Source organism: Pongo pygmaeus, chromosome 21 (genome assembly GCF_028885625.2).
Source record: "Pongo pygmaeus isolate AG05252 chromosome 21, NHGRI_mPonPyg2-v2.0_pri, whole genome shotgun sequence".
Lineage (NCBI taxonomy): Eukaryota > Metazoa > Chordata > Mammalia > Primates > Hominidae > Pongo > Pongo pygmaeus.
The window spans coordinates 43,971,897-43,995,380 of NC_072394.2; the positions used below are offsets into that span (position 1 = coordinate 43,971,897).

General features: G+C 38.6%; 1 protein-coding gene across 3 annotated transcripts in view; it reads right to left on the bottom strand.

Annotated features, from left to right (window-relative positions):
- CHD6 (chromodomain helicase DNA binding protein 6) overlaps positions 1 to 23,484 on the bottom strand; it is a 220,455-nt gene that overhangs the window by 77,175 nt on the left and 119,796 nt on the right. For all 3 annotated transcript variants that reach the window (XM_054467364.2, XM_054467366.2, XM_063659588.1), the window contains 10 exons: positions 22,495 to 22,553; positions 21,711 to 21,828; positions 18,184 to 18,270; positions 17,864 to 17,998; positions 15,717 to 15,838; positions 13,825 to 14,068; positions 12,469 to 12,645; positions 11,706 to 11,849; positions 8,402 to 8,657; positions 7,363 to 7,573 (listed from right to left, as the gene is read on the bottom strand). In XM_054467364.2, coding sequence (XP_054323339.1) covers positions 7,363 to 7,573; positions 8,402 to 8,657; positions 11,706 to 11,849; positions 12,469 to 12,645; positions 13,825 to 14,068; positions 15,717 to 15,838; positions 17,864 to 17,998; positions 18,184 to 18,270; positions 21,711 to 21,828; positions 22,495 to 22,553 — 1,553 coding nt within the window. The remainder of the gene's footprint in view (positions 1 to 7,362; positions 7,574 to 8,401; positions 8,658 to 11,705; positions 11,850 to 12,468; positions 12,646 to 13,824; positions 14,069 to 15,716; positions 15,839 to 17,863; positions 17,999 to 18,183; positions 18,271 to 21,710; positions 21,829 to 22,494; positions 22,554 to 23,484) is intronic.

Sequence of the window (23,484 nt, forward strand, 5' to 3'; positions counted from 1 at the left end):
TAGTTTTGAGGGATTGCTCTCAAAGAACACAAAACTTAAAAAAAAATTGAATTATTTGAGCTCCTCCCTCACTTCTGAGCCAGATCCTCTGGCCATGCCCTCATTCCTGTATGAGAGTCTGGCATGAAATTAAATGGGAACAAAACCAAACTGACAGCTGGAGAGGCAAAGAGGCTCAAGAACAAAGAAAACCTTGAGGGCTAATAAGTCTGAATGAAGAAATCAGACATCATAAAATTTTCCACACTGAACTTCAGCACAGCAATTAACCCTCTGTGACAACTGTATTTTTAACAAGTTCCCTAGGAGCTGATATGGTTCAAACTGTAATTCTGAGTCACTATCAAATACTATCAAGTATCAACAAGCAGCAGGTGGCACTCTGGAAAAAACCTCTATGTGACTGGCCGGGAGCAGACTGGAAGGGAGCGGAGTGACATGTTTTTGGCACAAGAAATGTTGACTTTAGAAAGGCCTGAAGGGAAATGAACAACTTTCTGGTCTCCCAGCAATAATCAACTGGAAAACATGAAGAGTTAATTTAAAAAAAGAACCCCCCCCCCCCCAAAAAAAAAACACAACACACACACACACACAAAACACCAGGAAAAAAAAAAACCAACACAAAAAACCATTCACAGCAGTTACAAGCATATAAAATACTTAGGATTTAATTCAGTAAGAAATATGAAGGATTGGTAACATAACACTAAGGGGCCATGCTTTGTTCACCATTATGACTGTAATACCTATAGAGGTTCTAGCACAATGCAGACACTTTACAAGTATTTACTGAGACAATAGTGTATATGGAGGACCTAGGTTAAGTGTAGTGAAAAGCATGTTCTTTGATTTTGCAAAGATGTCAGTCTAAAAAAAAAAAAAAGAAAGAAAAAGAAAAAAAAGCTAAAAAAAAATCCCAACACACGAATATATGTATATATATAAACATGTAAATGTGTACGTATGTATACATACATCTATACATACACACACATTTTTCTGGAGTTAGGGGCTGGAGCAGACAGAGACAGAAAAATAGGCCAGGTATGGTGGCTCACTCTTGTAACCCCAGCAATTTGGGAGGCCAAGGCGGGAGGATCACTTGAGGCCAGGAGTTCAAGAACAGCCTGGACAACATAGTGGGACCTCACCTCTACAAAAAAGAAAGAAAAATTAGACAGGCATGGTGGCCAATGTGCCTATCGTGGTGGGAGGATTGCTTGGGCCCATGAGTTCAAGGTTGCAGTGAGCTATGATCATGCCACTGCCCTCTAGCTTGGGAGACAGAGCAATACCCTGTCTCTAAATATAAATAAATAAATAAGTAAGTAATTTTGAAGTTCATCTGGAATATTAAATGTGCAAAGGAATAAAACTACTGATCAAAAGAATAGGCTAGACATATATCCAATATATATAATATCTGCCTATATTTCATAGAATTTTATGAGTGAGGGAAATAGACTATTTTAATAAACAGAAAATTAGAAAATTCAATATATTTGGAAATAAATGAAAATCAGACTTTGATTATATGCCATTTACCAAAATTACAGAAGGGCTAAAGACTTAAATGAAAAAAAATCAAATAATCCAGTTAAAGATTACGAATTAACAAACACATTTAATTCTTTGATCTCTCCAAACCTCTAGTAATATGACAGTAAAGGATTTTTTAAAAAGGTATAATCCCTTCCCCAAATAAATCCACCAAAAGAACAGAAGTGATAAAATTCTGGAATCTGGAAAGTTGTATTTGATTTGAAGAAGGCAGAATCCCAGGCAAGACACAACCTAATTTAATAGTGCAGAACACTTGACGCGATCAAACATTGGTGGCACTAGGTACCCCTGAAAGCAGGGATGCAGAGTCTAAAAACAGGGAAACTGGTGGAATATTTGCTGAAGTATTTACTTAGCCTCTAGATCACCTACCCCAGCCTTGAAGAGGGTAAAATAAAAGATCTTGATCCTCTCTACTCTAGAAGATACTAACCACAGTTAAAAGTGAACGTGCCATGCTGAAAAGGGGAAGAGAGACAGAGATAGTGGGAGCCCTTACTCTTTCTCACCCCTCCCCACAATTAGCTCTAAATACAGTCAAGTTTCCACCTATAGGCAGGGGAGAGTAAGAGGAACAGGGCCTCAAAATGCTGATATAGGAGGATCCCCAATGAAAATGGTCCAGCCAGATGCACAGTGCTCCCATATGGAAAGTGAAGTGCACAGTCAACAAGCCTTGCTCACATACTCAGAGCTTCTGGTTGGCTCCACAGTGCCCCCGATCTGATGGCCTAAGATATCAGACATGAGGCTGATATGAAACACACAGCCTCTGCTTCTGGTAAGGAGGGGCAAGGTCCCAACACACCAACCCTCTAGCAAATGACAAATTCTGGACAAACTATAAAAACCAAAATGAATGAACAGAAAAACCTACCTGAGGGCACTGGTGAGTTAACAAAAGCAGACAGATCTTGGAGAAGAATAGAAATTTGTGGTTTCAGCCAGAGGGGAGGCACAATTATGGTGGCGAGGTGTTGATCAGCTGTAACTGATAAAAGCTGTTGTCTTTCTGACACACATCAGGGGAAGGTACCTAGGGCAACTAAGACTGCCAGAGAGTGAGAGGGGATCCCCAGAAAGCAGAGAAATAGAGATGGGAACCCCAAACTCTGGGTATAAACTCTGCCCAAGTTTCTGGCTGACTTCTGACTCACACTTGCTCGGGCCTGATTGTGGTAGTCTGAAATGGGAACTACTATCTACCAGAGACATTGACAGAGTTTGCACTTTTAGCATAACCTAGTTAACTGCTTCCAAATAAAACCCATCAACATCTTCAGAGCAATATAACAGAATTCTAAATCTCTAGAACATAATATTCACTAGGTCTAGGGAAAAATTCAGTTATTCTCATTCTCAAGGGAACAGACAACAGATGTCAATGTCAAACCTACAATGTTATAATTCAGACAAGAACTTTAAAGCTGCTATTATGCTTACGCTTAATGAAGTCAAGGAATGTTAAGTAATGAATAAAAAGATAAGAAAACTCAGCAGAGAAACAAAACGTTAATAAACATAGAACCAAATGGAAATTTGAGAACTAATAAATAAAGCATAGAGTGTGCTTAATAAGCATGAATGGAGATGATAAAGAGAAGTCAGTGAACTTGAAGACAGATAAAAGAGAGAGAAAAAGGGTTTTTAAAAAAACAGCCCATGGACTTGTGGGGAATATCTCAAGGTCAAATAAACAGGTAATTAGTCTCACATATAACCAAGAGAATGGGGCAAAAACAAAAAAGAAATTGAAGAAATAATGATCAAAAGCTTCTCAAATTTGATGAAAGACATACATTTACAAATTCAAGAAGCTCAGTAAGCAGGATGAATCCCAATGATCACAGTTAAACTGCTGAAAACCAAAAATTAAAAAGAAAATCTTAGAAGTAGCCAGAATAAATTAATGTATTGCACACAGGGAGCAGCAATGTGAATGTCTGCAGAACTTCTCAAAAGAAACCACGGGGACCAGGGTACAGTGGACTAACACTGTAAAGAGCTGGAGGGGGAAGAAAAGGAAAAAAAAAGTGAACCTAAAATTCTAATATGAAAGACAGATACAAACAAATGGGAAAAAATATGACTTGGAGAAAACAGATGAAGATAAAAAAATTCTATCCTGATAAGCCTTAGAAAGACAGGAGAAGACACTGTACTTGTGAAATAACTGGTGCTATTAAAAATGGAAAAATTATAAAAAATGTTCTGTGAAATTAAAAAAATATAACTATAATGAAAGATAAAGTCAAGAAAATTCCCCAGCATCTGAACTTAGATTTCAGATGGGAAAGATCTATTTAGTATCCAGCACCAATGAAGCAGTTCATTGTAAAATTTCATAGGACTGGGGACAAAGAGAATACATTAGAAACTTCTAAAAAGAACAAACATAACACATACACAGACTAAGAATCCTACAGGCTTCGAACTTCTCAATGGCAACCCTGGAAGCTAGAAGACAGTGGATTAACACCTTCAAAATTCTGCAGGGAAATGATTTACAACCTAGAATCTCAAATCCTGCGAATAGATTCCTTAAGAATGAGAGCAGAGTAAAACATTTTCAGGAAATGTCTCAAAATTTACTTATCATTCACCCTTTCTCAGGAGCTCCTGGAAGAGGTGCTCTAACATGGAATCCACCAACAAGAAGATCTGATTTAAGAGGAAAAAAAAGAAAGCTGTCAGCATGAGAAAGAAGGCAGATCAAGCTGACAACTGTGTACTCTGTGGGGAACAGCAACAGGCCAGGGAGGAGGAAGTCAGGAGGCCCCAGAAGGTATGGCCTAGAGAAGAGGAAACTGATGTGCTGGAACATAAACAGAGATTTAGACAACCAGGGTAAAGTTTGCTGCTGAATTATAATAGGTGTATAGAAAAATAAGCAATCAAAAGATAATTTTTAAGTTTCAGAGAAAATACAAACTGTACAAAAATGAAAAGTAAACAGCACATGACATAACTCAGCTGTAATTTCACATTTTCATAAGTCATAATAAACAACAAATATTAACCTAACTCAAAGTATTATGTGGCACACTGGGAAGATGAGAGGACAGGAAGCTGTATACATGACGGTATGAGGAGCAGTGAAAGAAGGCTAAACATTCATCTTCCATAGTGAGAACAGATAATACCTACAACTGAAAAATATCAAGAAATTACAACTAATACCATTATTGAGATACAGCTATAAATACCAAAAGAAATAGCATACAGAGTTGAAAGTAAATGCTTCTGGGATATGAGAAACTGGGGGAAGGTAGAGAGTGAATTAACAAGTAATTTTTCATAAGTGTAATAGAATGATATGGCTCTTTAAATTATGTGCATGTACAACTTTAATGAAAATAAAAACTAAACTAAAAAGAGAAAGGCAATGATAATATTAATGCCAGAAGAACCCTGTTGGATGCAGCTTGGGTGAAGAAGTCATAAACATGAAAAGAAGAGCTGGGTATGGTGGTGTATGCCTATAATCCAGCTACTCAGGAGGCTGAGATGGGAGGACCACTTGAGCCTAGGAATTTGAGGCCACAGTGATTGAGCCACTGTACTTCATCTTAGGTGACAGAGCGAGACATTGTCTCAGAAAAAGAAAAAAAAAAGAAAGAAAAAAATATATATATACACTTCAGAATATCTATATGGGTCTCACGGTTAAGATGAGACAGAAGCCTTTTAAAGCACATTAATTTAAGCTTAAGTTTAGACCTAAAAAAGGATTTAAAGTTGTTTTAAGACAAAGATTTGACTATTATAAAATTTAGGACATCAAAAAATAAAATAAATGAAAACCAATACTCATAAATAAAATTAAAGAACAAAAACAACACTGGGGAAAGTTTTTGCAACAAATTCTTATAAACAAAAAGTCAAAGACCAAGAGAAAATGCATGAAAAACATGAATATGCAATCCACAAAAATGAAATATAAATAACAAATATGAAAAAATACTCATTAGTAATCACAATTACAAATTAAAGAGATAATAATTTTGAATTACTGGATTAGCAAAGATTAAGAAGTAAAAACAATATTGATCAGAATATGGAAAAAAAAAGCATTCTCATATGGTATTTCGGAAAGGAATATAAATAAAACACTCTTAACTAGAGGGCATTTTGGAAATACTGAGTGTATCAAATGTTTTTAAAAATGTGCACTGACATTTATCCTAATGAAATACTGAAAACATAAGTACTTTAAAGGGATATTCATTTATAGAGTCCCTTAAAATGCTGAAAAATTGGAAATGTTTAAAATAAGAGTATCACATAGATCATTAAAATTTTGTTGTAGAAAAATAAAGAAAAAAATTTCATTATATATTAAATAAAAAATAAGTGTTACAAAGTGCAACACAGAACAGCACTGCAACTCAAACAAACAATAAAGCTAAACATATTTATGCAGAAAAAACAGACTGAGAAGATAACCCCAAGATGAATGGCGAGTTGTGCAGGTGGTAGTGTTACATATTTCCACATTTTCAAGAGAAACTACAATCTTAAGTAATTTGAACACAAAATGAGCAATAAATAATAAAGAGAAAATAGCATAAAAGAGAGCTAAATAAAGACTTCTGTACTTACCAAAAGTCTGTTATATACACTTATACTCATTTTGGGGGGTTCTTTTTTAAAAATCTGCAAACTAACAGTTGTACATATTTTAAAGAGTAAGATAATATAAGAAGCAAGTGCTCTGGCAATAGGCTCCTAATCTATAGTGAATTGAAAGCTACAAAACTGCTTTACAAGTTTTGATTTATTCATGTAATACAAGTCTCAAGAATCCTTTACATAGAAATCTCTCCTATAGAGCTCTGAGGAATTTATTGTCTAATCAGACTTTGAAGAATCATTTATGTTACATTAAATGTCAGTATACCCATAGTTTAATTTGTCATTTCTTTTAATCCTCTTGCTATAAAGTACATGTAATGTACAAGGGCAAACAGAATGTTAAAGAATAAGAACATCTGTTAAGACACCCGAGATTTGCCATGAAAACAAGATTTTCTTTAGACTTAGCAATGCGTAGGCTACCAGTTTCTATGATCTTGAAAGTCTTTTATCATTAAGAAAGAATTTTTAAAAACTCATTTGTCATCTTCACATCATTGATGTGTCACAATGACTGAAAATCTAAAGTAATACATATGAAGTAACAAATGTAGTTCCCATACAGAATCCAAATAACCCACACAGCACCATAGACTTTTTACTTGCATGAAGAATGTAACTTAGATTCAAGGAATTCTAACAGTATGAACAAGAAAATAAATTGGGATGCCATAGCCAGTGCATCATAAAACCTTAGAGGGCTTGCTGAGAAAGGACACAAAATATCCCCAAATTCTTTCTCTGTGAGTTGCCAGTTTATGCTCTTTTAGAAATTTGATATAGTGATGATTTCCAGGATATATTTCTTTCACCATTATTAACCAACAAAAACGTAAATACATTATTTTCTTAGCCCTTTCTAATGCTATTTGAATTGTTTCCTCCAACTAAAGTGAATATAAATAAATATGTGGAATTTTTTTTTTTTAAGCAAAGCAAGGACTCTACATCATAGGTCATGAAATTTACTCTTGACAGTTAAACTTGGGTCCATTTGGTCATAAAACTTAACTCTGAATTTCAGTCTATCTTTAAAAGGAGATTCCTTTCCTCCATTTTTGAATGTTTTGTGTTTAAACAAAATTTTTGAATGGATCAAAAAAAAATCAAAGAAAAGGAACTGTCCCAGTGTTGAATGCAGAGCTTTGACACAAGTCTCACCTTCTCTGGATGAGGTAATCTTCCAGGATGTCGAGGCAGCGCACCATCTGGGAGAAGATGAGTACTTTGTGGCCACCTGCAATCAGCTTAGGGAGTAGTTTATCAATCAACACAAGCTTCCCTGCTGCCTGAATCATGGCCTGCAGCTGAAAGTCAGGGGCATCAGGGCTGTGGGTTTTTCGGAAATCTTCTAGAATTTTCTCCTCTGCTCCTGAAAAGGAATGGAACAAAACTATTCCTCGGACAGAATATAAGGATAAAGGTTGTACTCTGCTTTACAGATCCTGGGAAAAATGAAGTGAATTCTTAGGTCCTAGACCAGCAGTCCAGTGAGGAGATACTGGGTGCACTCTTCGGTCTGTGCCTTCAGCAGAGGGCTCTGCAGTGGCAGCAGGAGAGAACGCAGGTGCTCCACTCTCCTGGGAAGTCTCACCAAGTAGAGAGAGGATCTGAGATACCAAGTCCTAAGCCGACTCACCCAAGTAAAAAAACCTTCCCAGACAAGAAGGACTTTCATACCTCTTGACATCACAAGACTATAAGATAATCCAAGCCACATTTTGATTTTAAAATTTCTCCAGAAGTTTCATTGTAAAAAAAAAATCCTCCCAACATTTTCTCTAACTAGTTTGGTTAACTGTTAATTTGTCTGCAGAGTTTTAATCATTGCAGCACTTTCACTGATTCAACTAAGTAACACATTTCCCTGTCCCCAAGTAGAAAGTGTGGGTCAGACTTTGAACAAATAAAGGGCAGCAAACTGGTGAGTGATATCCATCTTCTGCCCGGCAGAGTACATGCTGTGAGGCAGCGTGTTGGCAGAAGTTAAGTTCAAACCTTGGCTCTTGGTCCTTAGTAGCTATACCGCTTAGGCAAATTCATCAAGCTCTGTGAATCTCAGTTTTATACTCTGTAAAAAGGTGAGAATGCATACATCCTGGCATATAATGAAAATTCAATACATGAGTTATTTGATTATCATTAGCTTCTCGCAGAGGTCATGGCAGTCCTGAGTTACTTCCTAGTGCCCCTGACTCACCATTGATCAGGTAGGGATGGTTACAGCACTTCCTCAGCTCCATCATGGTGTTGATGAGATTGGGCATGTTGTGCTGATTTGCCCCCTTGGTCAGGAAGGAAAAGTTCTTCTCGAGGATGGCACGGTAGTACTTTTTCTGAATATTGGTCAGTTCCACCTCAATGATCGTCTCTTGTTTGGGAGCAAGGTTCTTTTCCACATCATCTTTCAGCCGCCGAAGCATCATTGGTTTTAGGATAGACTGCAGTTTCTTTACCTGTCCAGGGAAATGAGACCTAGTTACCTGCCTCAATCCCAAGTTAACGATTACTGGGGTATTCCAACCTTCACTCTGATTTCTTGAACATTTACGCATAGTACTGTGGTAGTAGACTAAAAGATTATGATCGATCCCTGAAAATGGAGAGTTTATAATAGTACTGAAAGGGAATAAGGGATATGATTTTAATTCACAAGCAATTACTCAGAATCTAGTGGCAATCTCAGAAGATAAAAAGCGAGAAAGGTAGAAAAGAGTACCTATTGTCTAGGATGGAGAAAACACGTCTCTCTGTCATTCTTTTCTCTAATACACACACCACATGCACAGTAATTACCTGAAGAATATTTTAAATTATGTTAGGAGGTATGAGTGATATATTACAAAGGAAACTTAGATGCTGAGAGAATGGAGTAAGAAGTAGAGATGATCTGGAAAATAATTCCTCCTATACCTTTTAAGTAACAATAGCAGCATACATGCTTGGGTGTAGCAGTATGTAAAGAACTAATGTTATAGATGACATCTACTCTATCATGGAATCTGTCACATCAGGGGCACTTTAAGTCTGATGGTGTTCTTTGCTACAATTTGTCTGTTCTTCCCCTAAAAGCACAGGCCTGGACAGCAGATCTTTATGCAACTGACTGCACCAGCAAGGTGACTTGTTGCCCCTCCCAGTGAGACAATGACAGACTGAGGGATTCAAAGTCAAAGTACCTGAGTTAACCTGGAGCTAAAACTTGATACCGGTAAGATTAACTCTGATGGAAAAACAAAATAAGGGAAGATCAAAGTGCAAAAGAAATCACGTTTCAAGTCAGAAACAGCTGTTCAAAAATTTTAAAAGGGGTAGACTCTGCATAAACAAGTTGTGTGATGCAAGATTGCTTCCTGAAGAAATATAAAGTGATTTACAGAGAGTGATTTAGAAGAGTTACTTACAAAAGCACATTTTAGACAATGATGAACATGCTTTATTTTGGAAACAGATACTTTCCAGAACTTTTATTTACTGTGTTTTAAAATACAGACATCTCATACAGCAGAGATTAGAGTAGTGGTTACCAGGGACTGGGGGGTGGGGCCGGGTAGGGAGGTATTGTTTAAAGGATACAAAATTTTAGTTAGACTGGTGGAATAGGTTCAAGAGATCTACTGAACAACATGGTGACTACAGTTAATAACAATGTACAGTATTTCTGAAGATTGCTGAGAGTGGATTTTGAATGTTCTCACAAAAAGCACGTGCTAATTAGCTCTATTTAGCCATTCCACCATGTATACATATTTCAAAACATATTGTACATGATAAATACATATTTTTGTCGATTAAAAAAATAAAGCCAAAAAATAAATTATATATAAATATTTAAAAAATAAAATATTTGATGTCATTTTTATGGTTTTCTCCTACCTAACTCCAATCTTAATCTTTTTATGAGACTTTCATTTTTACCAACCAAGGGTACTTAGAAATCGAATCCCCCATATGGGTAAGGAATTACTATATAAGAACCTAAAGAGAAAAGACACAGCTAGCTGACTGTTAAAGACAGGGACAAATGTCAATCTGCCACATGCTGGGTTCAGCTTTTGCTCTTCTCTTGGTTCATACCTTGAATCATTTAGAGTTTACTATATGCCAGACATTGTGCTGGTCAATACAACAAACACAACTTGGGAGAAGATGTGGGCCTTGTCCTCAAGGAGATCTTTGTCTAGGAAGAAGAAAAAATGCATACCACAAATTAAGTGCAATGGGAGAAGAGGATGCATTTCTAATGGTCCAAAAACGGAGAGAAGGTTGGAGCTGGCTTTTGAAAATCAATAGAGAGGGCAAATGTAGGAATTAAGTTTGATTATTCACTGCTCTGATGCAAGCCTGACTTGCATCAGAAGTAGGAAGAAAGAGATTGGAACCCCAGAGTATATGCTTGACATGTGGGCAAAATTCCCAAACCTTTTCATTCCCCTCATTCTTTGCCCCAACCCACTTACACACCATTGCTGGATTAATTTGGCAGAGCTAATTATGTCATTCCTGTAATAAGGCCTTGCATGGCTTCTCTGTTACCTACTGAATTCTTCAAACTACCTTTCAAGATCTTCCCACAATATAACCCTAAACCCTTCTGGCCTTATATTTTCCAATTCATCCACTCTGTTTTCAGCTTAATCAGATGTTTCCCCACTAGTGAATAACTACCATGACTCTGATTATGCTGGGTTTTTTTTCTATGCAGAGTGGTTACCACCTCTTCCCTCTACACCTGTGAAAACCTGCCCATCCCTCAAGACACATTTTCAAATTGTACTCTCTCCCTAGAGTCTTTTCTAATTCTCAAATAGATGTGACCTGTCTCTCCTCTGAAGGACCAACTCTACTATTTGTTCCTCTTATGGCACGTACATTTGTCTGGGTTATTTCTATAATCCCCAGTAGAGATTCTATAATCCCTAGTAGAGTATTTATTACTATCAGTTGTTTTTTATTAGCTTTGAGTCCAACAAGGTAGACTTGGAACTGGACCTTGAAAACTGCAGAAATGCAGTTGATCTGGACAAAAGTGGACTTATCAACTACTCCAGGTATGTGACTGCCTTCTTTTCCTCACTACCTGTGTATTGCATTGTACTCAAGAAGATGGGCCTGGGAAAAAGTTGCAGATTTTGAAGGGGAAAGGATGAAGGATGAGGGAAGCAGAAGAAAGCACCATGCTCCTGAGACCAGAGCTATAAGCAAAATCAGTGAATGCACAATATGTGAAATTAGTGAAGCAAGGAGGCCTGATACACCAACATGAAATATTTTGGGCACATAAGACATTTTGGGTATGGACCCATCTATCCTCTGGGGCAATAATAACTGCTAATTATCAGCTTACCCTTCTCAACATAAACAAACGCATAAAATAAAGGAGGTAACGCTCATTTTACCAGGAACATGACAACTTGCTAAATCCTGGCCCCACAGCATCCTGCTCTTTTCTTGATGAAGATAACGATCACATTGTCTTCTCAATTCTTTGGGTCCCTAATTACCTGTTCCTCTGTTTTCAGATCTCCAAATTCCTCCAAGAAAGCGGTCTCTGAAGGAAATTGTGATGGCTCCAGAAAATTTAACAAACTGAAGAGCTCCTCCACAGAGTTCTGCAAGGGTGTTCCAGTGAGAAGCACTTTATGTTCCTGCGCAAATTAAACACACATGATGAACAGTGCTTGAGCCATCAAAATAGTGCATTTCTGTGGGGAAAATCAAGCCAGGGCATTGAGTGCTCAATTTGGGGCAATTCTGATCTGCTTTAATGAAAAGATAATATGCCATCATAGGGGTACAGTCAATAAACGAATCAACCTTCCTTTCACATCACTGATTCCAGCAGCACGTTCGTGTTAATTAAAGCAACTTTCACTCATTCACTAAATATTATTGAGTGCCTCCCCACCAGATACTGGGCACTGTGCCAAGGCAGTAACGTTAAAAGGGCATCATCTTTGGTACCAGTTCATTTAGGGGCCTGGAAACCAGCCAAAACACCTTACGTTTCCAAGTCATATATTTCATGGTATTTAAGAGTCCTCCTAAGTCTATGGAAATCAACCTATGGCAAAGGCCAAATTGTTGACCCAGTTTGTAACAAAAAAATCTTAATTCCCATACTATTGCAGTTGTAGAGACCCAAAAAAGAAAATCTAATGTAAAAGGACTAGGCAGAAATAAGTTACATGCAGAATGGCTAAAGAGTGTTTCCTCCAAGCTGAACAAAAGGAACCTGTGTTTATGTAAAGAGCTGCTAACTCTCACCAGGGCCATAAGCTTTAGACCCTCCAGAAGTTTGCAGTTCCTATTCTTCAGTCTGTGGGCTTCATCAATTATCACACAGCTCCAGTGAATCTTCTTCAACTCTGGGCAGTCTGCTAGGATCATTTCAAATGTTGTGATGACGACATGGAACTTGAAGACTCCTGAAAGGGGGTTTCCCTGAGGATGACACAACCAAAGTCAAAGCTTTACACCATGGCTATAGAATTCTGCTAATATCTGCTGGATTACAGGAGGCAGCACTACAAATGCTGGGGCCTAGGTGAGAAGACAAGCACTGCTTTTCCTCATGTGAGAAAAGAGAATATAAGACTGAACGAGCTAGTTAGCCAAAAGGCCTCACACCATCAATGAAACAGAAGCAAGACAACATCTGCCCTCACAAAGGTGAGAAGGATGGGCAATATGGAAGGCACAGCAAGGGAGCATTTTTATTCATTAGCTGTCATGATAAGGAAATCAGATAGGTGTTGGTTCACAAGTTCCCAGCCAGGAGTCAATGTAAACCATGCATAGTTTGAATGCCCAAAGGAAACTCTCTGCTATTTTTCAGACTTAATTTCACCTTATAATTTGAGTTGTAGCACAGATTGAAGGTAATGATCCTGATTCACCTAAGACAAGCGCTACTAGGCAGGACACAGCTTTGTTTTCCAGACTGTCTCGGTGTTGCCATCACATTTCAAGAGCAGAGCTGCATCATGTTAGAACACTTCTTAAATTTCTTCCAAGTGTCTCTGCTGTTTTTGAAACCTCTGGGGAGACCACTGGCTTTCCTCTGATTGAAATCGTTTAATTTTTACCTTAATTATAAAAACCAGTGTGCAGGACAAACACATAACTATATTCAGCTAAGTGATAGCACTTAAAAAACTTAAAAAAAGAGAAAATGTTGCTGTTGTGTTTTTAATGATTTGAAACCTATTTTCTCTTTATCCTTCTCTGTCAAATCTGTTAACCTCCTCTCCAAACTCCCTGGCTGGGAATCCATTCTCTGTATAGTAATTCTTTTGCTCACTTTCTTCACTGAACACATAACAATTCAGATAAAATCTTCTGCATATAAAAGTAACTTCATAAACCAACAAGTAAGTCAAACTTTCAGTGTCCTAAAAAAGGTATATTTCAGAGTTTAGACAGCATGCCCTACAATCCTGTGTTGTATCATAAATTAAAATGAGCTACCAGGGAGAGCAGGAGTCAGCCTTGACAAACATATTACAAAGTCATTCCACATTAACACAAGATGCAGGGCACTGGAACTTCTGAAGATAAGTGACAGAAAGGCTGTTCTGAGCTTAGGCAGTCCCTGGGTCTCTGATTTCACGTGAGGCTCACCTGGGCATCTCTGTACACCATTTCATACTGCTGGATCATCTGCCTGCTGATCTGGCTACCGTGGTACACAATGGCATTCATCTCTGTCCATGTCCGGAACTCCCGCTCCCAGTTAGTGATGGTGGAGAGAGGGGCGATAATGAGAAAAGGGCCGTGGATTCCTCTCAGAAATATTTCTGAAAGGAATGTGATGGACTGGATGGTTTTCCCTAGGCCCATCTCATCAGCCAAAATACAGTTTTTTCTGCAGAGAGTGAGAAATATAGATAATTCATTATCAATATAGGAAACTTATAGAGGCTGGTTATAACTTGAAAAGATGCTTCACAAATAGACCTTTACCTATAAGATTATCATTGAAGGCTTTATCATCATTTTACATATTAAACTGAGGTTAGTTATTATTATTATTCATACCTTGCCTACTTCCAAAACAGAACTGTGCTAATTTGGGAGAAAATACAGTCATGTGTCACTTAAGGATGGGGTCACATTCTGAGAAATGCATCACTGGGTGACTGTGTCATTGTGGGAACATCATAGAGTATACCTACTAAACCTAGATGGTATAGCCTACTACACACCTAGGCTACGTGGTATATAGCCTATGGCTTCTAGGCTATAAGCCTATACAGCATGTCACTGCAGTGAATACCGTAGGCAATTGTAACACCATAGTAAGTATCTGTGTATCTAAACACGTCTAAACACAGAAAAGGCAAAGTAAAAATAGAGCAAAATATAGATTAAAAGTGGTATACCTGGCCAGGCGCAGTGGCTCACACCTGTAATCCCAACATTTTGGGAGGCCAAGGCGGGCAGATCACCTGAGGTCAGGAGTTCGAGACCAGCCTGGCCAACATGGTGAAACCCCATCTCTATTAAAAATACAAAAACTAGCAGGGCGAGGTGGCAGGTACCTGTAATTCTAGCTACTAGGGAGGCAGAGGCAGAAGAATCGTTTGAACCCAGGAGGCGGAAGTTGCAGAGAGCTGAGATCACACCATTGCACTCTAGCCTGGGTGACAGAGCAAGGCTCTGTCTCAACAAAAATAAAAAATAAAAAAATAAAATGGTATACCTAGGTGATAGGTTGACAGGTGCAGCGAACCACCATGGCACACATTTACCTATGTAACAAACCTGCATATCTGGCACATGTACCCTAGAACTAAAAAATAAACATTAAAAAACAAAAACAAAAAAAGTATACCTATATAGGGCACTTACCATGAATGGAGCTTACAGGACTGGAAGTTGCTCTGGGTGAGTCAGTGAGTGAGTGGTGGGTGATGTGAAGGCCGAGGACATTACCGCACACCACTGTAGACATTATAAATACTGTACACTAAGGCTACACTCAATTTATTTAAAAATATTTTTTCTTCAATAACAAATTAACTCTAGCTTACTGTAACTTTTTTACTGTATGAACTTTCAATTTTTTTAAAACTTTTTGACTCTTAAGTGTTATTTAAAAGAGTCAAGAAGTTTTAAAATATTTAAAAGTTTTTGTATAGCTGTATATTCCCATATATATATATATAGATATAGATATATATTTTTGGTTAAGGATTTAGAAATGGAAAACAGCTTTAAAGGATCTTCTGGATTTTGTTTCATCTAGATTGAGCCCAACCTTTTGGTGTGGCTGGCCAAAAAACCAAAAAAGGCACAAAGTCAATGATGTCTAAAGATCATTCCTTTTGGTTGGAGAAACAACCGACAAAAATAAAGTAAGTCTTGGATGATTAATGTGCAAAGATTACCACCCTAAATTGATGGCCATGCTGCTCCCTCTCACCAGTCTGCTACTGCGACTCTAGGTTTTCCAGGCTAAGGCAATGATATACCTCTGGGTACAAACATCTGGGCTGGTTTTGGTTCCTTACCTGTTATACCAGTTAAAAAGAAGCCAGTTCATCCCCTCCAGCTGGTACTCCCGGAGCTGGTTACTGTTCTTATACTCGCGAGACTTCTCGAGTTTCTGCCAGGAGTCTGAAGCAGGCCGCTCCTAGGGAGGAAAGCAAACAGCATAATAGATAGAGAATGATGTTTTAGGAGCATAACATGGATACTAATGAGGACAGTGGTAAATCTCACTGTCCCAAGGCTGGTTTCAAACTATAGTTATTACCTTCTGAGTAATGTACAGGTTGGGGGAACTAAGTAGGAGTCAGGCTGAGAGAATGGGCAGGAAACCTAATTGCTTCTAGATAATAACTTACAATTAGCTTCAGAATGAAACTCTCCCTGCTCTCTATCTGGTCCATCACTGCATTACGCCACACACCACAATTAGCCTGGTGCCGTATTTATTTATCCATGCACACACATGCTTCTTCCATTAGACTGTGAGCTCCTGAGGGCAGGGCCTGTACCTTGTTTCTTACCATATCTCACACAAGAATCAACCTATAGCAAATGCTTAATAGATGATTGACAAGTTGAATTAAAAGCAGAAAACAGTATACATGGGAAAGGGTTGAAAGAATAATAATCAACCATGCAAACAAAACACTATGAACTATGTAAGTTTCTAATCACAGTTCTGCATCTCAAGACACCTCTATCTACCTTTCATATGCCAAAAAAAAACCACAAAACACTGCTCTTGAATGGACTCCTACAGGGACCTAAGTTTAATGTTCCAAGTATCAACTTTCCAGTGATGTAAAAGCAACAAATAATATTAATAAGGAACTGGATAACAGTTTTTCATATAAAAATGGCAACTTTTTTTTTTTTTAAACAGAAACTGATCATTCCAGCCTATAGCCATATTCTTTAACAACTGATTCTCTTTTCAAGTTAGTTACACCTTAATAAAGCTCTGGGCCAGTTGTTGTGGCTCACACCAAAGTAATCCCAGCATTTTGGGAGGCCAAGACAGGCAGATCACCTGAAGTCAGGAGTTCAAGACAAGCCTAACATGGTGAAACACCATCTCTGCTAAAAACATACAAAAATTAGCCAGGCGTGGTGGCACGCGCTTGTATTCCTAGCTACTCAGGAGGCCAAGGCAGGAGAATTGCTTGAACTCGGCAGATGGAGGTTGCAGTGAGCTGAGATTGTGCCACTGCACTCCAGCAACAGACCAAGACTCCATCTCAAAATAAAAAAATAAATAAAAGCTCTGATCCCAACTCCAACTCTCCCTCCTTTTCTTTTTTGAGACGGAGTCTCGCTCTGTCGCCCAGGCGGGAGTGCAGTGGCGCGATCTCGGCTCACTGCAAGCTCCGCCTCCCGAGTTCACGCCATTCTTCTGCCTCAGCCTCCCGAGTAGCTGGGACTACAGGCGCCCGCCATCATGCCTGCCTAATTTTTTGTATTTTTAGTAGAGATGGGGTTTCACCGTTTTAGCCAGGATGGTCTCGATCTCCTGACCTCATGATCCGCCCACCTCGGCCTCCCAAAGTGCTGGGATTACAGGCGTGAGCCACTGTGCCCGGCTCTCCCTCCTTTTAATTGCTGGATAATCTATATACTTCTCAGGTGCCCTGGGAGATCTTGGCAGTTGAGTGGTAATAATCCAGAATCAGAAAAACAAATAGATTCAATAATGTTTATCAAAAACCTATGTTCTCTCTGTGGGAGTCACAGGGATCTGCAGATAAAGGACAGTTCTTCCACTTAATATTCCAGTTGAGTGAAGAAGGGAAAATCAAAGAAAAGAGGTAGCTGATGAAGAGATAAGAAACAGGAAAGATACTACTGAGCTTCTCTTGCACGCCAGCCATTTCTTACAAATTTTATTTTACTGACTCCATATAACAGCCACACACCAAGAAATCTAAGCCAATATCAAAGCTTCTTAAATGTCATATACATCAAAATAGACCTGAGACCTAAAGATGACCACGGTGCTGGCAAAGTTCGATCTGGGGTGGAAAACACTGAATTTCGGATTCAATGAGAAGTAACAAAGGTAAAATACCACACAAACCACCTAGGAACAAGCCAGGTGGACTTCCATGATTGCAAAGTTCATAAAATTACATGTTCCGAGAAGTGTCAGAGAAAGACAAAACTACTTTACCACATGCTTAATTTCAGGGAGAACTTGAAGAGATTCAAATTCTTTAACTTTTGCAGGATCCACATCTTCCTCTAGCTCCCATGTGCTTTCTTCATATGGTAGTGAGCACCACTTCACCAGGTAATGTGTTACCTCCTGGTGGGAAAACAGGAAAGAAACTTAATGTTCTATTAGGTTAAAGGAGTCACTCATATCTGCCCACCTCTGAAAAACCACCCTACATGACTAGACAGGAATACTATTGAGACAAAGGCCACATGTTAAAACAAGTGAAATATGTGGAAAGAAGGGAAGATGCTTTAGGAGAGGCGAATACCCACCTCCCCTGTTTCTGCATCCTTGGTGTGGGCCACCTCCAAGATGCGATCAACTTCTACATAGTCTGGATTGAACAAGTCTTCATCAGGCTAACACAAACAGAGGAGAACAGTTAGGAAGTGTGTCCCCTTGCCTCAATTCCAACACCTAGGGTGTTATCTCTAAGTGACCCCTACTCTGGGCCCTATCAACAAACACAAAAAGAAAGGGTTGGCTTAAGAATAAAAGTCACAGGCATTTATTCACTGTCTCCAAATCCTGCTCTCCATGACTAAATTTAAAGGATCCAACCATCTTAGAGGCTACACCCTAGCCAGGTAATAATTCCCTGTTGGTCATTACAGCAATGTACAAAAATCAGCAGAAGGGTACCCTTTTCCTTACTGGTCCTTATTTCAAACATAGCCCTTGGCAACTAGGAATTAGTTTCTTTTTCTTCTTAATAACAACAATAGTTAACATTGGAAGGGGGCATGAGGGAAGCTTCCTGGGTGCTGACAATGTTCTATTTGTTGATCTAGGTAGTAGTTACACAAATGTGTTTACATTGTAAAAATTCATTGAGATGTACACTTTTATCTTTATGCACACTATGCTTCAAAAAAAGTTTACCTACAAAACAACAAGAAGCAACACATGGAAATACTTAATGTATGTCCAGAGTAATGCTAAGAACTGTCATTTAAGCTCCAAAACTACCTTACGGAGTAGGTACTATAATTACCTTACAGATTAGGAAACTGACTCAGAGATATTAAGTAATGTGACCAAGTTGACGGAGCTATGTTAACTGGACCGTTCACCCAGGTCTTTCTTACCCAGAAGCCTCCTCCAGGAGTGCTGAAGAGCTCTTACTGCCACTTAGGCTGCAAGGCACTTTTGGGGCTAGTTTCATCATCTAATCAATGCAGGATACTTTTTACAACATCCCTGGCAAGCCTCTCAGATTCAATTATTCCCAATTAAGAAATTTACTACCCTTCATGACCTGATTCACTGTTGAAACAGCTTTATCTCTACCTCTTTAGTAGTAGCATCATGATCTTTATCATTAGTAAATTATAACTTAACTTCCTTCCTTATAACTTGTTGCTCATTGGCGTGAACTGCTTCCTTTACAGCAGCAATAAGTAATTTGATTCTTTCCTCTCTCTTTAGGCTCTTCAGCAATCCCCTCCCTATCTGGGTTAAAAAAAAAACCCAGTTTGTTCAACAGTTCTTCATATACCGTTTCCATCTTAATGATACGAAAAGCTAATATTTATGGAATAGTGCCTATGAGCTAAACACTGCTATAAACATTGTGTCCTTTATTATTCACAATAGTCAAGATATGGAAACAACCTAAGTGTCCATTGAGGGATGAATGGATAAAGAAAGTGGGGTGTACATATCTAGATAATAGAATATCATTCAGCTTTAAAAAAGAAGGAAATCCCATCATTTGCAACAACATGGATGAACCAGGAGGATGTTATACAAAGTAAAATAAGCCTGACACACAAAGACAAATATTGTATGATCTCACTTACATGTGGAATATAAAATAATCAAACTCATAGAAGCAGAGAGTAAAATGGTGGTTGCCAGGGATGAAGGGAAGGGGTAAATGGGGGAGACATTGGTCAAAGGGTATAAAATTTCAGTTACACAGGATGAATAAGTTCTGGAGACCTAATGTATAGCACGGTGATGACAGTTAAAAATATTGTATTATATATTTGAAATTTGCTAAGAGGATAAATCTTAAGTGTTCTCACCCTTAGGGGGGAAAAAAGAAAGAAAAAAAACCCTACTTATGTGAGGTGATGGATATGCTCACTAGCTTGACTATAGTGATTATTTCACAATGTACACATACATTAAAACATCAAGTTGTACATCTTAAATATAAATTTTTGACAATTATACTCCAATAAAGCTGAAAATGGCAAGAAAACTATCATCTAATCCTTGCAGGTATTCCGTGAGGCTGATTCTATCAGGAGTTCTCCTTTTTCCTATGATATTGAGTTTGAAGGAGCTTATGCCATGGCCTGAGGCCACCCAGGTGTGTGTGAGGCTGGGCTGGGAGGGGCAGTTTGACTGCAGAGCCTAGGCTCTTACCATTGTGCAGTCTGCTCTCCACCTATGCCCCATTCCCACCATGACAGTCCTCTTGCAGCTGCCCTCACGTTTTGCAAAGTCCCTCACTGAATCCTGGTACCCAAATGAACATAGCATTTAGGAATGAAAAGAGCATGGTACAGCAGGACTGTTCTATTGGTGCAGTCTAGGATTAGTAGGATTCGTTTACTTTTTAAACAGCCATGTCCTACTCTTGACACACAGTAAATGTGTAGTTAATTGAACTGGCAATATGTTTTCTCCCTAGAACTGCTACCCAGTCATCTTCCTCACTTCAGAACTAGAAAGATTCCAAGAACAATGTAGGATATTACATTTATTCCTACATTTTATTCATCCTACCCTGTCCAGGCAAACCCAGGCTGATCCTGACATTTATTCTCTCAGTATTGGATCTGGTTAGAATGTCTCCTGGGTGTTCAGGAGTTAGGATTTCATCAGGAGTCTATCTCTGTGCATGTGGGAAGTTGCAGGCTCTTGGAGCCTGAGTTTCCTCCACGTGTGCTTTAGCTACCTCATAAAGCAGCTGGAAATAATGGATATAAAGCTCTACTCAAAACTAAGTTACTATTTGTATCACAAAAATATTTACCCAAGTTACTAACAAATATGTTGAATAGGTCAAGACCAAAGGCAGTGTTGAACTACTCTTCAGTATTATTCCTCCTTAATTTCATGTGTTCCAATCTTCTCAAAAGCCTTTCCTTCCCACAAGAATATGAACTCTTGTTGCATTATTTCTACATACCCCAGCACAGTTTCCTCTATTCTCGGCCAAGGAAAAACCACTGCTTTGGGAATAGATCAGAAAACAGACACAAAGGGTTGTGTAGGCTATATTGCAGGGTTTAGTCTTTATTCCAAGAATAACACATTAAGGTTAAGGTTTGTGGCATTTTCTGATATATAGCACTTATAGATTTGTTTAATATTAAAATCCATCAGTCCTTCCTCTTGCTATAGGTACAATACTTAGAAATTCCCAAGTTTACATAAATAAAATTATTTATTTGTTTACTTTCTCTCACTTTTAGATTTGTTTTGTTTTTTACATTCAAACTTTAGGACCTTCTGAAATGTCCTTTTTGGGTTGCAGCGGGTTGAGGGAGCAGGGACAAAAGAATTGTGTGCATATTCCTCTCACTCTAGCTATTTATTAGTATTCAGACCAAGATGCATGCTCTTATGAGTTGTCAGTTTATAAGGTTTGATCCTTAACTTTGGTGGATACTTTTCTTTGACTTGAATCTAGACTAGTTTTGTTGCAAATCAGCACACATTTATCAATTTGACTTGAGCAACAGATCTGTATAGGACTTTAACTTGGACTTAGAAATGTAAACACAGTATTTACTGCTGCAAGAAAAGCAGCAGTCAAATGAGTCAGTAAATATTGCTTCACCTCCGTAAAAATGTGCTTCATCTGGGCTTGTTTATTCCTAAATCGCTTGATCTTCTGCGCGATGCGAGGATCCTTTTCGAGCTCTTCCATTGTGGCCCATTTACAATGTAAGTAGGAACTATCCAAAGATATACAAATTGTCAGGCAAGCACATAACTAGCAAACGATCGAGCGTTAAGGTGTTCAATAAACATGGTGACCACCTAACACAGAAATAGTAAAATGGTTTATTGTGAAACTGCTGGAGATTGGGCTTAGAAAGACCTTCCTCTTAAGGGCAACAACAGAAAACAAAACAAAATGGAGTAATTCCAAGCAACTGATCTCTCTGTAACTTCTAGAGAAACCGGCTGAGAACAGAGGGAGGGCAGCTGTGGGCAGGTTATCATTAACACACATTAGTGAAAGTGGGTCTGTAGCAGAAACGAAAATATACAAGAGGGGAAAAGAGCATATGCTACAGGAGGGTGGTTCTCTACCCTGGTTGCATATGAGAATTGCCCAAGGAGTTTTTAAAAAAACAACAATCCTTGGGCCCCACTGAGTCTGAGCCAATGGTCTTGGGTGGAGCAAGGTCTTTAGTGGTTTAAAAAAGCTCTCCAGATAATTCTGTGTGCAGCTATAATTGAGCGTTACTGCCTAAGGTAAACTTAAGTCAGCCAAGATCTGTGGGTCATGCCTTAGAGGCAAGACTCTGAAGATGTAGAAGATAATAAAGTCACAAGAGAAAAAAAGTTTTATTCATATAAAACCCAAATACAGAGAATACTTTAAATAGACGTACAAATTTCTATACTTAACGTAGAACAGCTCCAAGTCGAATGGAGGTTCTCCTGGGTGAACCTGTAACAAATAGCAAGCAGTTATCAGCCCAGATCCCAGGCAGATCACCCTTACTGAGCCAAAAGAAAACAGGTAATCAACATCTCTGCCTGATTTCCATAAAGATTTCTTAAAGCATATTTTCATTTTCCCAGGCCTTTTCCTGACACCTATTGGGTCAGGTTTTCCAAAGGTGGGATACACAGCTGCAAGGTAAAAAACTGATCTTCCTGCTGTCCTTCCAAGGTCTAGGTTGGGATGGCACTCAGCTGATAAACCCAAACTGGCCCAGGACTCTGAGAAATGTCAGGACCAGAGCCTGGTGTGGAAGTGACTACATTAATCTCTGGCAACCCCCTAACGCCTCACTTCTGAAACACCAATAGTATTCACTCTCCAAATAAGGAAGTTTACTTTCACAAATACTTGAAGTAAAGATGAAGCCATGCTCTCACCAGCACCAACATACTCTACCACTCCAGGAATTTCCTATAGGAGATTCCTACAATGGCCCTGAGATGTCTGAAGAAAAGAACCCCCACGTTTCCATTAGGACCCATATGGGTGTGTATGTGTGTGTGTATGTATGTATGTATGTATGTGTGTGTGTGTGTATATTTTTTTTAAATAGAGACAGGGTCTCACTATGTTGCCTGGGTTGGTCTTGAACTACTGGGCTCAAGTGATCCTCTGATGTTGGCCTCTCAAAGTGTTGGGATTATAGGCGTGAGCCAATGAACCTGGCCTCCATTAGGACTTTTTTTCCATCTCTTCTTCTTGGCCCTCTGCTAAATTTTGGTGGGCTACAGCAACTAAGGGATATATGGCTTTTGCTAGGATCACAATGGAGGAAATCATCAGCTTGAGCCATTCTAGATATATTAAGAGTTTTATGTCCTAAAATGCTCTACAGGGGTAAAAATAAGTGTTGGCTAGCCAGACAATATTCTTG